The sequence below is a fragment of the Xiphias gladius genome, chromosome 10 (genome assembly GCF_016859285.1).
Source record: "Xiphias gladius isolate SHS-SW01 ecotype Sanya breed wild chromosome 10, ASM1685928v1, whole genome shotgun sequence".
Lineage (NCBI taxonomy): Eukaryota > Metazoa > Chordata > Actinopteri > Istiophoriformes > Xiphiidae > Xiphias > Xiphias gladius.
In genome coordinates, this window is record NC_053409.1 from 18,210,457 (window position 1) to 18,225,483 (window position 15,027).

Here is a 15,027-nt window from a genome sequence, read left to right on the forward strand (position 1 = left end):
GTGAGTTGCTTGTTGATTGCTGGTGTATCATGCTGCTGCTGATGTTGGTGTACTGTCTCTATTTGGGCCTGCGGGGACCATATTTGGGATTGGGGTCTTCTTATTCACGGGTCTATTTGTGTCTGGTTGTCCTCGGATTAGGTCTTAAAGTCGCCTTGTTGGGTAGGTTTTTTCATGAGTCAGTGACAATTCCTGTGCGAAATTTCGGTGAAAACCTCCACTTCAAACAGTTTTCTGACTGTTGCACTTCTTTTAAGCAGTGTTAGATGATTATCGGGTCTACGACAAAGATGTGTCAATTGAGAAGAAACACTACTACCTCTCTGCTCAAACAATATGATGTGTGACACTAACCAGTGCAAAAGAGGGACAAGACACAAACTTTACCAGAAAATGATCAATACTGTAAAAAAAAAAAAAAAAAAAACTAAACCCTCTGCTTGCATTCTTCCACTGGTTTATGTCAGGACGTCAAGGATAATTGTTAAGGGTCGTGAGATGCCATTCACTCGCTCTACTTACACTTTCGCTTTGGAATGGGTTCAAGAAGTTGCCGCCCATTTCGCCGTCATCTCTCGGCGTTCCGGGAGGGTTGTTCATGCCCCCCATGTTATTAGGAGAGCTCTGGAGGGAGAGAAGGTAAAATACTTTAATGTACACATTAAAGGGTAGAAAAGACAAAGGTTCTAAATAAATGGTTTAATTTACAAGAACACTCAAACCAGAAAAGCTTAGAAAAAGTCTGATTTTTACTCACCTTTGGCAACCCATCCATATCCCCAGACCCTAAGGAAGTGAATGGGAGAAATTGTTCAATTGTTTTTGTTTTTTTTAAAGTAACCTTGATCCAAAATAAAGTACCGTTTCATTTATACACCTATCAACCAAATTGTATCAGTGATTATTAGAGCCGTGCTGTGTTTATAAACCCACCTAGTGATCCGTTCATGTGGTGTGGCTCCATGGCTCCCATAGCTCCCATTGGCCCATCAGGCCCAGGTCCCATAGGGAACTGCCCAACGGATGTAAAACAATATGTAAATGATTGTGATCTTTTCAGCTCAGGATGAAGCAGAGATTATTTAATTTATTCTTCTTGGTTCATTTCCAGTCGATTCTTACTGAGCTCAGTGTGGCAGCATTATGTTTCTCTAATGCTGAATTGTATTGGTGCCCAGTGATTTGATTACAAGCCCTATCTGAGCTGGATTAATTTTTGTGGGCAAGGTTGTGTAATTTTTATCATTACATTAATATCCATTATTTTAACCCAGAATCAATCTGCAGTGTCTGAAACTGTTACAAGCCTTGAAAGTTGAAACCATTAAATAACATTAAAGAGCTTATTGTGGAATAACTAATTGAACTTCAATCATGTGGGAGACTCACATTGGGTCTGTTGCCTCCCGGTCCGATAGGATTCATCATTGTATAGATGTTTTCACTGGAGTTGGTTGAATCTACAAAAAAAAAAAAAAAAAAAAAAAAAAAACAGAGCAAAAACTTACATGACATTGGAGAGATGACATCAAATAGACGTGAAAAATGAAAAGTGAAAACTGCTGATAGTGACTTGCTGGAGAGGGGACACATTCATGCTTGTTTAGTGAGGGGAAAAATGGGAGAGACATCTGTTTTTTAAGACAAGTGTTAGTGCTGGGGAAATAGTTAGGTGACGCACCACCTGGGCTGGGCATGATGGGAGTTCCAGGTGGACCACCTCCGCCGGGAGGACCCTGGGGGGCAACGCATGATAGAGGTTAAAATGACACTCAGGACATTTTCATCAGTACAACAAAATCATAATTTCATCCTGGAAAGCTGCAGTGGTTTTGATAAGATTCTAACTCACCACATAGTTTCCTGGAGATGAGGAGGAGTACGCTATCTGCAGGGACAAAGAGGAAACAGATAATCAGATCTGAGGGTCAGAGGATACAAAACATGGAAAAAAATAATAATAAAAATAAGAGAATCATTTTATAATCTAATAAAATCCAACACAACAGTCTTGCAATACATATTACTTTTGTGAAGTTTATAAATGTCCTGTAAGGAAACTGCCCTGGAAAATATAAACAATTGGCACAATGACCCCTCGCCAAAACTGACCCTTTTTCCAATATATCTGTAACAACCCAACAATTAATCTTCAAAATCAAAAACCTCTCTGACTTGGTTTCGACCAAAGCTGTGAATTTTTAACATGAAATTTGATTTTCACTGGTCTATTGTACAGGATTGCATGACACTGAAGGTTGTTGCCTCTTTATTTGCCCATCATCTATAGCCTATGTGGTCATGTGTAAAGGTCAAGAGTCGAGGGTTTCTGACTCACAGAGTTAGCATTAGGTCCTGGCCAAGGCCCTCTTCCTCCGGGACCCCTGAGAGAAAAAAAAACAAAAAAACAAGAAGGAAGAGAAGAATGAATGAAAGAGAGAAAATGACAAACAGGGAAAGATGAAAATAGTGTGAAGATAAATTAAATTTAAAATGACTCCTTAACTTGTAGTCTTAACTTGCTTTAAGACTACACTGGGTGTAAGAGGTGTTTTAACTTACATGTTCATCCCTGGCATGGGACCGCCCATGGAGTTGGGAGGAGGCCTCATGCCTCCATAATTCTGTAAAACAAGCCATTAAAGACACTGTAAGAACAAACCAGAGGAAGTTTTTATTTTATTTTATTTTCTCAAAAAGATTCCTTGTTTTCCTTGATTTTGGTGATTTCTTTGGTTTAATAACCAAAGAAATGTAGAAGCTGTAGCTTCTACTGTAGAAGCTACAGCTCAAGAAAAACACAGTTGTAACTGTGTAAGAGCCAACACATCTACTCAAACAGTAATTTATAATCCATAAGAATATATCAATGTGGTTAATGTCGTGAGAGTTTAGTTACATTAATAGGACTTATGTAGTAGAATCACCAGATTAAACAGTAACAGCAATTTGTTTAATAATCACCAGATTTTAATGGACATTCAATTATAAATTCAAGTGGGTGTGTGTGCGCGCGCACGTGTGTGTGTGTGTGCGCACGTGTGTGTGTGTGTGTGTGTGTGTGTGTGTGTGTACACGCTAGGTTTCGGGTTCGTCATACCTGTGGGCCCATGGCCATTCCCCGAGGAGGGTTCATTCTGATCGGCCCACCCATGTTAGGATGTCCTAAAATAACATATGTAAAGAAGAGTCACACACTGACTACGACACACAACACATTCATGTGCTCATGTTAATCCACATATGGCTCGTCTCTTAAAATCAGGAATTAAGACATGCCACAGACAATACTCCATCCTAATCCCATTAGTTGTAACCCTCGGGCCCCCGAAGGTGTAATCTGCAGCTAAAATCACAACAGACCCCTCCGTGAGCCAGACACACTCCCCAGTATTCAGCCCACACAGGAAAAGAGAAATAACCACTGAAATTTAAAAAAAATCTAACAGAACAGTCTAGTGCTTAAGTTACTTGTTTATTAATTGATTAGTCAGACGGGAAACACATTTTAAAAATTAGTAACTGAATATTTACTCAAAGTAGTTTGTCAAACTAAAATTCCAAATATTTGTAGGCCTAGAAATATTTGCCAAGTGCATGAATTTAATCTGTATTTAAAATTCCTTTTTTTGGTCAGTACTTCCCAACTGACAATAACTATTAATAATATCATTAATTTATCATAAAACACAATCTGGACCTGGATTAACAGCAGAAAATGAATGGATGAACGTATTACTCAATTAAAAAATAACGTAATTTACTTAAGGTCCACACATGATTTTTACGTACGGTCAGATTGCTGGAACAACAGCACTATAGCTTTTTCAGCCAGTTTTTGCTAAAATCACAAACAAAAACATTTTATAGGTAACGTTACTACTACTACTACTGCCTTTTTCCGACAACTGTTTAGTTGAAAATTACACAATAGAATAATCAATAATGAAAATAATTACTAGTTACAGCCCTAATATAGTCATCATCTATTACCAACATTTTATGTGCTATGCAAAATAAACATATGTCATTATTAGGCGCCCAAACTCAGGCCTGTGACTACAACATCTCTCCCAGCCGTACCTTGCGGTCTTGTCGGGTCCAAACTGTTTGGCAGAAGAGGCTGAGATCCAGGGATTCCCCCAGGAGGCTGAGAAAAGACCAGAAATGGAAACTGATTAACGCACAGATACTCTGAGTTGTCAAAAACAGCATAAAAGTGAGTAAACAATGTCAAAATCCAGTACCTGATTTGGCATTCGGAGTGAGGGGCGTGGCCCACCTGGATACCGCGGTGACATGAAAGGCTGCAAAGAGAAACGAAGGAAGGAGAACAGAAAGGGTGGTTGAGGGTGGGAAATGTGGGGAAAAGAGGGACACAGAGAAAATGATATTTCCATTATTGATAAATCCAAGAGCACTCAAACAGGGGTAGCACCGAGGACACACAGATGGACACAGTGTGGTTGGAGAATGGAGGATGACACTGAAAGATCGCAAAAGCCTGAAAATGTAAAAAGCAAAAGCCTGCGTTTTATACTTTTTAACACTGTCTTCTTATACACACAATAAGCACCCAAAGTGTGGATTTGTGCGTGTAGAGACAGCGCTCACACAGGTCCCTGCCTGCTGACACTGTAGTGTAAGCTGATTCGGCTTGTGGTCTGCCCGGCATGGTTAGAGACACCTCAGGCCAACAACTCCATTCAAAACCCTTAGAGGAAGCATGTCCACACTCTCTCGCACACAAGACGGAAACCAGAAACCACAAGACTGGGGAGCCGGGCTACCGCAGTTAATGAGCAAAGGCTAGCTTTACCTCTGCAGTGGCTGTAGTATCTGTAGTTACTGTTCTGAATGAGTGTTGAAACAGATGCTGACTGAGGATGAAAGTTTTTTTAAGGATGAATACACTGAATATGCTTCTTTCTAGTTGGCAGCTAGAGAAACTCTGAATACTTTGTCCTATATATGTTTTATTTGTGTTTACATACGTGTGCCCATGTGTTTTTGTACGTATACGTGACGTGTCCATAGTGCCTGTCCCCTGTTTTATTTATAAGGTGCTGGAACAAGTAAGCAGAGGGGAGGGGAGTGTGCTTTGTGCGTTTGTGTGTGCGTTAAGAGTCGAGGAGCAGATAAGTGTGCAACCCCCCACAAGCTGCTCCGGGGGAGGGGCAAGGAGTGAATTATTCATCCCACCAAGGGACAGCCAATTCTGGGCCTTGAAGAGGAGCAGGCCCTGCTGCCTCTGGATGCTCCGCTTTTATAACGGAGCTGGCAACTGGAGGGGCCGACATCTACGGGGAATTAGCCAGAACAAAACTAGATCTAACGAGGCTCGAGGGCAGCAGAAGAAGAAGAACAAGAGTGGTGAATGGAAAGAAAAAGAGCCTGTGTGCGGGCGAGGGGAGGGGGGAAAAGAAAGAGATAGGGGTGTTTGAGAGAAAGTGTTTGCGTCTTACCTGGCCATGGGGTCCCATCATGGGGTTGCTGGGGTTGTGTGGGGGGGGCTGTGCGTGGGGGGACTGCTGAGAGCCGGGTGGTCCCTTTAAGAAAGAAGAGCGATATCAGAGAGGGGAGGGGCCAAAAGGGGGATTTACACCTGAAGGAATTACCCAATCAAAATTAAAAGAAAAAGGAGGACCGGGCGGAGTATTTAGACTGAGGAGGAAGAGGAGGAGCAGGAGGGCGGAAAAAGTTGAACATTTTGGGCAAATTCTTTAAAATCTGTAGTTAAATAATGCATTCCTTCACAAAAAAAAAAAAACACACCAAAAAACAGATTTAAAAGCCGTAGCCCAACAGGAGAAGTCCAAACAAGCTGCAGAACAAAAATCAGTGTTAAGCATAATTACTTTGCTGGATGGCCTTAACAAATGTGTCTACACCGGAAGGGATGATCCTTGCGACCCTCAGGTCAGAGGTTTAAATATAATTTTCCTCTTGGCCACATGGGGGCAGTGTTGCCAAAGGCTCACTGCAACAGGAAAGGCAGAAGCTGGACAGGCACTAGTGGCAACTTCAAACCAGAACGATGATACTGACAAAAAAAAAGTAAAAGTTGGAACTTTTTCCTGCTTATTGTAAGCCTACTTCAGTATGACATTGTATCCCTTTCCACAAAGAGAGCAACCCCCAGCCTCTCCACACGCTGCTGTGTTATTGCCGACATTTCACCCCAAAACAAGAGGTTAACGACCCCTAATAAATAACTCATTATGCCACAGTCTCTCTTCCGCACTATCACAGTCAGTGTCTTCATCTGTCCAATTTTTACTCCCTTTTCCAGTAGTCTGAAGAAAACAAAAGCTGGCCGATTTACAAACAGCAAGTGGAATTTTCGATGTATCCCTCCCCGGTCTCGCAAACGCACGAACACACACATAAACACAACACATATGGATTACCTCAGTTAGTCTGGGGGGTATAGTTAGCCAGTGAAAACATGTCTTTAGGTCCTTGGGTACAAACTATAGCGAGAATTGTCCTTTTACCTCGACAGGCTTCAATAAATAACACCTGTGTGGTGCCATTACGGGCGTAAAGTCCAAGCACCTGTATCTTGTCAGAATTCTGAAATGGGAAAAGTCAGAAATGTATAAACACTAACAATGTAAGTGGGGGTGGGTATTGAAATCATGTGCTTCTGTAGCATTGACTATTGAAACTTTCCTCTACTGACACTTAGAATTGAATTTCTAGTCAGACTTGTAACTTTTTTTCATTATTGATTAATCTGCCGATTATTTTCTCCATTAATCGTTTTGTTTATAAAATGTCTTAAAATAGTGAAAAACAGTCTAAGGTGATATCTTTTAGATAGCTTGTTTTATCCAACCAACAGCTCAAAACCTAAAGATGTTCGGTTTACTATCATATATGACAAAGAATAGCTTCAAATCCAGATATTTGAGAAACTGGAACTAGCAAAATTTTGCTAGTTTCAGACTTGTTTATTCTGTGTCTTTTAATTTATTTAAGTGTCTTTTACAGCAGCTTGTGTTTGTGACAACATTTGAGCACATGGGCTTCTTTTATTAAATCAAAGAGTTTTGCATATTTCTGAAAGTAGAATATTGTAAAAAGGCATTGTTCAGATGTCAGGACTGAAACTCAATATCATAACACCACTATCACAAGAATTTCTAACGTTACTCAGCCCTAACTATGAGCAGGAACCCTATCTGCAGAAAACAACCAAACATTTCCATTACAATAAGGCACCTTGAACACAACATGTACACAAACACTCATGCGCGCTTACACACAAACACTCGCCCAGTCTCACTCCCCCACCAATGTTATAAATAGCACTTCCATGCGTCTCTCCTCACCCTTTCTCCCCTCACCCATCCCCTTGCTTATTCACAGTCGTATTCTCACTAGTACCCTGACCACCCCCCCCAGCACACTGCCTCACTCCCATCAAGCAAACAATGGAGTGGTAGGTAGCCACAGAAACAAACACACAGGGCCACAATCCTTGTGGTACTGATCTTTCACATTTTCCCTCTCTTCTTCTCCTCCCTCCTCTCACCCTTCTTCACCTCTCTCCAGCCTTCCCTCTCTCTATCGTGTCACTTGCTTTTTCTCTGCTAGTCTTCTCTACCACCTTATCGTGCCTCCTGCCAAATGCCAGTGCTGTCCATCACACCACTGCCTCACGGAGAATGTGTGTGTGTTTTTGTTAGTGATCGTGTGCATGTGTATGTATGTATGCCTGCATGTTTTTTGTGTATGTATTTGTGTGCGCCTGTGTGTCTGCGTTTCATTCTCTTCACTCTTCAGACAGCCATTTCCCACACTAAAACCTTTCCTTCACAGAGCCGGGACAGGTCAGAGACAGAGACAGGGATGGAGATGGAGGAGTGGAGAGAGGATGAATACAGGATGGTTGAATCACGAATCGGTTGAACGGCAGCCCAGAGGGAGCACAGCCACAGATGATGTGAACGATGTGAGCTTCAGACGCTGTGGTGGGTGTAAATATCAAGAGTGGAATAAACGGTGAAAATGCGGGAAAAACGAGCGGGAGAGTTGGAGACCCAAACTGTAACTTTGGTGTCATCTAATCAAACTCCCTTATTGATTTTAGACTGAAGGACTTAATTAGTAGAGCCCGACTAACACTGGATTTTTGAGACTAATTTTTATATTTGAGAATAATTAAAGTCCAGTAACATAAACATATATTTTAGTTAGTGAGAAAAATCTATCATAAAATGTTTTACAGTTGAAAAATAAACTTGTTTTATCAGGATTATAATTTATATCTGTTATATAATATAGTGATGTTCTCCTGTCAAAACCAAGCATCTCCAAATTTGGTGATTTGAATTTTCAGATAAACTTATAGGTTTATTCATTGAACCAGATGAAACCCACTAGATAAGCTAAAACATGCATCATCACAGACCTGTAAAGGAGGCGATTTTTCATGAAAGGCTGACATTTTGGAGATGCGTGGTTTTCACCGGACCGTGGCAACAGGATAAAGGTAATATTAGATAACAGTAAAGCTTGGTAATAATAGTAATAACGAGATATACGAACTAAAACACAAACAAAACTCTTACAAACTTGAACTGAGAATCCTTACAGTCAAATGAACATAAATATGCTGCCAATAATACATTTAGTGTTGCCGTTTATTGCTAAGCATATATTTTGTGTATCTGCCAACTTACAGAATGATACCGACATATGCATACCTGGTATGGGTCAGTCATATTGGCCTGCTCATATGAGCCCAGATCTATTTATTAGTCTGAAATGCTCCGCCTGGGCTTTTCATACAACATCAAAGGGATGTAACATGTCTGACATGTGTTAACCTGTAAAAGATGTGGATATACTGTAGATGTTAGCCATACAGTCAAGTGGAGCTGAATTTGCAGTTATGGCACCAAGAACAAAAGAGCCGTTTCTGCAGGTAAAAGAAAAAGATTAATCTAATTTAGGTGATTTCTGTGTTTCAGTTGAAGAATTAAGTGGTTATCAGTGGGTGGGCAAATTCTAAATGCCTTGGTCTTCTCTAAAATTGCGTTTAAAACATGAACCCCCCCCCCCCAAAAAAAAACAACAGTATTTTGAGATGCAAGATACCATTTTCCTAGAGCTGGAGATGAAAATCAAAGAATACGCAAATGTTGGCCGAAATACAGATCATCTGTTCTTTCGAGTCAAGGATGGGTGAATGGTATGGAGACAGAAATAAGACACAAAAAAAGGAGAGATGGAGGAGTGAACAGGACAATGACAGAGGGGATGGGTCATACCTGGAAGAAGCCTGGGGGCATGGGACCACCTGGCATGGCGTCGTTGGGGGGCATGTTGCCCATCACTGGGCTGGGCGCTGCTGCTGCGCTCTGAAACACACAAACACAGTCATTAAGCGTGGTGTTTATTGTTTTTTGTGCCTGTCACTGCTCGACACTAATATTTACATAAATGATGCACTGGCCACCAAATTACTAGAGGGGGCAGTGTCTGCACCTGCAATCACAGCTAACTCCCACCCCCTCCCATCTAAAGTTTAATGGTTAATTCACAAAAGTTTCTTCGATTACAACCTTTAAACAGTTCCCTCGTCTCTCTGGTACAGAGAGAGAGGAGACGAGAATGGCATTAACCACCACATCTCTTTCTGTGGACAAGCATAGAAGTGGAGAAATGCCTCCAAAATTTTATTCCTATGTTCGTTTCTCTCAAAGCTGCAAAGAGAGCAGACTGCACCCATCCTGTGATGTGTGCTCTCACACAGATGAATGTGTATCAAGGAGTAGTGTTTTACCCTCCTATACCGAGCTGTTCCTTTTAGGTAACAGCTAGTTAGTCCACACTGGGCAAGGTATGGTATGATATAATTATTATCTGTATGCATTTTTCCAATTTGGTTTACTTCACAAAGACCACAGTGTGGTGCTCTGTTTGATTATTTGATAACATCTGACAGGGAAAAAAAGCTTAACCGTTTAGATATCTATATTCCCAATGTCACCCCCATATACATATCAATGTAGCAGTGACACCTTGCATTGACCGTGGCAGTATGGTAACATATAACTCAATCATTGGCTGATTGGGAAGATACCATAAATACTGGAGTTGCCAGTATATTAGGTACAGCTGTGTACATCCAAAGACAACAGATATGCAAATATGAAGCTTCTAATTTTTTGTTCACAGTGTCAGAAGCGTTTTATGTTTGTTTTTTTCCACTCTATAGTAAGTCTGGACGTGATGTTGGATTGAACTGCAATATATTTAAAGGTGCCTAGGAGAAACTGGCTACTCACTGAAGTAAAAAAAAACAAGTTACAGTGAAAGCTTAGCATATTTGTGCAGTAATTTTACACAGATAACATTTTTGTAAGATATTTCCCCATTTTTTTAAAGGCATGTTTTAAAAAGGTATATTTTTATGAAAGCTTTTTGGCTATATTTGAATGAAATTTGCTGTATTAAAAGAAGTTAGCATTCAACATTGATATAACATATACTTTACTGATAGAATCTCATCCATTACAATTAAGTGTCTTTAAGTATTTAATAAATATTTACAGTATATATAAATAGTAATAAGTCATCAGCGAATAAGTTGAGTTTCACTGTTTCTTAATCATTGGGCGCTGTTTTAAGAAAGCTAGGGAGCAAATATTTGACACATAACTCTTAATCTTTTTGACTGTAACAAGGCCTGTTCAGAGCTGATGCTTATTTCTTCACTTTCGCTCAACTATAACTAACCAATTACTGTCTAATTCATTTAACTGTCAAAGTAAACAGAACAAAATGTTGTATATGTCTTAAAAAGAACATCCTAAATCCTGTGAGAAAAATATCTTGCTATGAATTCATAATACACAACAGTACCATTATTAGATCATAAAATACTATATTTACAAAAAGTATTTGCAATTTCTGAAAATTAGGGAGTATTAGATTTTTGTTAAAGTCTGGAGAGCTAAAGATGTTTAAAAGCAACAAAAAAAATTAGAGTAACACTTAAATTCAATGAGAGCGGCTGCCTAACTACACTAATCATATTACCAGTTGCAACAACAACATGACCATTTCCAATCTCCTTTACGTCAGTCAAACAATATAAAAGAACAAAACTAGAATCTAGGATAGAAGAGGGGAGAGAATGATTCAGCCCGGGAGTTAAATATGATATAACTGTATTCTTGTCAACACACATAGACGGAGACACATGTTCAGAGTGCTTACATAAGCACGCCGGAACAAACACACACATGCACACAAGCACATGAACGCGCAAACACACACACACACACACACACACACACACACACACACACACACACATGCAGACACACAGACACACAGACACACACACCCCACAAAGAGTTGCATCACAGGCTCATAAAGTGCAGCCCTTCAGTACAGAGAGGCAGACAGGGGAGAACCACAGCCTACAGGACCAGAACAAGGAGGGGTTTAAGACCCAGGGGAGGGAGTAGCTCTCACAAACACACACACTCACACACACACAAACACACACACACACACACACACACACACAGGATCCATGTGACACATACTGTATGCTTGGAAAACAACGCATTCTACCAATTACATGCATGTACACAAATACATTCGGTGCTCTTCTTCTCCTGACTATCTTAAACCCACACACATAAAAACTAAAAAAAAAATTTAAAAAAAAAAAAAAAAATCACGCTTACGCGATGACACACACACACCTCCCCCCATCTTTATGCTAATTCTGCTAGTGAACATGAGCAGGCCACTAAGTCCCTGGGGAAGAAGCAGGGTCGGCTGCCTCTTTCTCTCCTTCTCCATCCTCCCTCCCTCTCATCATCTCCCTCACTCTCTTCTTCTGCACACACTTTTCTCTCCATCTTTCTCCTCTCTGTGACCCCCCTCACTTATTTTCCCAGCACCGGTGCACACACAAACACATATACATATCTATACAAACACACACACGCAAACACACACACACACACACACACACACACACACACACCTTCCCTGTGCCCCAACCCCTGTACTATTCCTCCCCATCGCCACCTCTCCTCCCTTCAGCCTCCCCCCAGTAGGGTGTCAGCAGCTTGCAGAAGCTGTTGCTATGGAGACAGGTCCTATCTGCACTCTGTCCCCCTGGCATCCCCCGCTCCAGGAGCGCAGAGAGAGAGAGTTGAGAGAGAGAGAGAGAGAGAGAGAAAAAGAGTGTTTTGAGAGAGAAAAAGAGAGAGAGCGAGAGAGAGAGAATATAAGAAGATGCAGGAGAGAGAGAAGGAAGGCACAAGAGCGAGAGACAGAGGAGAGAGTGAGTTAGAAGACACAAGAGTGAGGCAGAAGAAGAAAAAAAGATGATAGGAGAGAAAAAACAAAGAAGATTATGTTACAAGGAGAGAGATTCTGTTCATAATCAATCACTTGGTCACATTATTGTTCGAGACTATTAATGACCAACAATATGCTTGTGAATTCTCCGGTCTGCTGATTGAAACTGAATGCAAACTAAAAGCACACAGAGAGTGCAGTTGCCACCAGCAAAGCATAAGGTAGATTTAGTATGCAGTCGGTCTTTATTAAAACCATCTGGCCTGGGGAAATACAAAAGGATCCAACAGTGCTTTTTTAGGTTTTTGTAGTGGCACCCACAGTACTGCCTATATCCACCTTTCAATTTCAACCCCAGGCTCAGAAATAGGAGACTGTCACAAAACCTTGTGACAAGACTGCCTCCTTGAATCAGAATAACTTGATTCACCAAGGGACTAAATCTACAGGAATTTGTTTTGTTGACATTGGTGCACGTAAAGAATGACTGCTAATGCAGGCAAAACATACGGGCAGCGGAACAACAGGAGTGTACCTCTATACAAAGAAAGACATTCGAGAAGACAGCACAATCCAGAGACATTAATACTGCACTAATTAGTTGATATGATGAACATGGAGTTTTGAGGTTGAGTTGAATTATTCATTTTAAGGCTGAAGGTATGGAAAAGCCTGTAAATGAAGGCGTTTGAAAAGGAAGCGCTGGGTGGCGGCACAACTTGAAAGGGTTTTAATGCCTGACATGCAGCAGAAAGGAGAAGAATAAGTTTCTTTCATTGAGGCTGGCTGAAAGTTCAACAAAACCCACGGGACACATTTTCAAATGACTGGGAATATTTACCCTCTTTAAACTGTAAACTATATTTTAATGGCCTTCCTCGGCAGCAGTGCACAAACACGGCGTCAAAGCATCCCAGAGGCACGTCTGCACAAAAATAATATCAAGTAAGTTTTTATGTTACCTGGCTATCAATAATACATTATCTGAACTACAGGCCTGAGCTGTAGCTCATCGCTGTGGCTTTGGTAGTTCTGGAATGAGAACTGTTAACCTTAGCCTTTTTTACAGCGTAATATTGTCAGTCTCCCATATTCAAGGATCTAGACACTGTGTCACTATATTAACAAAAACTCAAACTGCTGAAAAAAAAAAACAACAACAACAACAAAAAACAAATCAATACCAACAACCAAAGTGTGTCTCTGGGAAGCAGGTTTAGATCTCACTTCAGGCTGAAAAGCAGCAGAGATGCAACATAAAGCTACAACCTTTGATTCCTATGGTAAACATTCACTCAGCCTCAATCGCGACAACCCCAGGTACCATGTAATAAACCTTATCCATCCCTCTGTGGCATCTTTGAGGCAAAATATTTTAAACTTGCTGACGTCTTTAATCCACAGTTGTGAGGACACCCTGTTGGACTTGCTTTTCCTCAGTACAAGCCCTCAATGTTGATGAATAATCTATCAGAGAACAAAAGACTAATGATCTGATTGGCTGGTACAGTACAGTATGTATATGGGCTATACAGAAAAACATTGATCCCTCCCTCTCCGTTACCCTCTTCCTCCCTCTCGCCCATAGGACCTACCGGACAGATCAATAGCGCTCAACACATTATTGACCTCTGCCTGATACCTTTCACAGGGATAAAGACAGAGACATAAACCCTGGATGGAGAGAGGGGAGAGGTATGAAGATCTGTATGTGTGTCCGGATGTATGTGTGTCCCTGCCTGGAGAGGGTACTAATCTACATTCTGGTTCACACTGATATGTACCTCATCACTGTCTCCTTGACCTGCTGTCCTTAGCGCAGAGAGAGAGGGAGGGGAAAGAGGGAGAAAAGGGGGGGGGTGAAGGAGTGAGGATGGAAAAGAGTGAGAGTGTGGAGACGAAAGGAAAAATAGCTGACTGTGGTGATCTGGCTAATTTATCAGCCCAGTCAAAACAGCGTGTTTCGCTCTGAAGCAACAGGATACGGCTGCTACTCTCACCGTCACGTCTGACAAACAAATGCATGCACACAAACATATAGACAAACACATAAACACAAACACACACACACACACACACACACACAAACACACACACACTTACTTGCAAAATCTCTGAAAGCCCAGCTGGTCCTCAAAACTGGCACGACAAGCACACCAAACACACACACATGCTCCCCCAAAAGCTGCTGCCAAGGTAGCGCTACTGAACCAGACAGGCGGACTCGTGCGCACACACACACCGGATGACAGCACTAATACATGCTGCAGACACAACATCCACTTAGCCAACACTCCAGAGAGAAGGCAGAGAGGCCGAAAGACAAGAATATTACTGGAACGAGAACTTTGAACCTGAATATAGCTTCGACTCAAGAAGGTAAACGTTTCATGTATTCTCCTTATCATAAATGACAATATAATCATTTATTGTCCACACATATAAAATTCGCTCTGTTTTAAATGTTTAATGAATATTTAAGGCAACAAGAAAAACACCATTGCCATCCTCCAGGGCATCAGGAAGTACTGAAAACCCCCAAAAATGTACACTAACAAATAGTGTTTCCAGGGTCTTATACTACTGCTTGTACTTGGAAAATGTGAATTTAGAAAAGCAGATGATGTTTAAATACACAAAAAGACAACATGTTGTATATGACATTTGCCTCAATCTAACAAAACTAAC

The 15,027-nt window shown here is 41.0% G+C and overlaps 1 protein-coding gene across 1 annotated transcript in view; it reads right to left on the reverse strand.

The window, feature by feature from the left end:
* zgc:110158 (uncharacterized protein LOC553590 homolog) overlaps positions 1-15,027 on the reverse strand; it is a 35,798-nt gene that overhangs the window by 1,422 nt on the left and 19,349 nt on the right. Inside the window, exons 5-17 of the mRNA XM_040137331.1 lie at positions 9,282-9,371; positions 5,466-5,549; positions 4,248-4,307; positions 4,084-4,150; positions 3,101-3,165; positions 2,563-2,624; positions 2,339-2,384; positions 1,853-1,888; positions 1,682-1,736; positions 1,390-1,460; positions 934-1,012; positions 758-786; positions 523-624 (exon numbers count right to left, since the gene is read on the reverse strand). Of these exons, the coding sequence (XP_039993265.1) occupies positions 523-624; positions 758-786; positions 934-1,012; positions 1,390-1,460; positions 1,682-1,736; positions 1,853-1,888; positions 2,339-2,384; positions 2,563-2,624; positions 3,101-3,165; positions 4,084-4,150; positions 4,248-4,307; positions 5,466-5,549; positions 9,282-9,371 (846 nt within the window). The remainder of the gene's footprint in view (positions 1-522; positions 625-757; positions 787-933; positions 1,013-1,389; positions 1,461-1,681; positions 1,737-1,852; positions 1,889-2,338; positions 2,385-2,562; positions 2,625-3,100; positions 3,166-4,083; positions 4,151-4,247; positions 4,308-5,465; positions 5,550-9,281; positions 9,372-15,027) is intronic.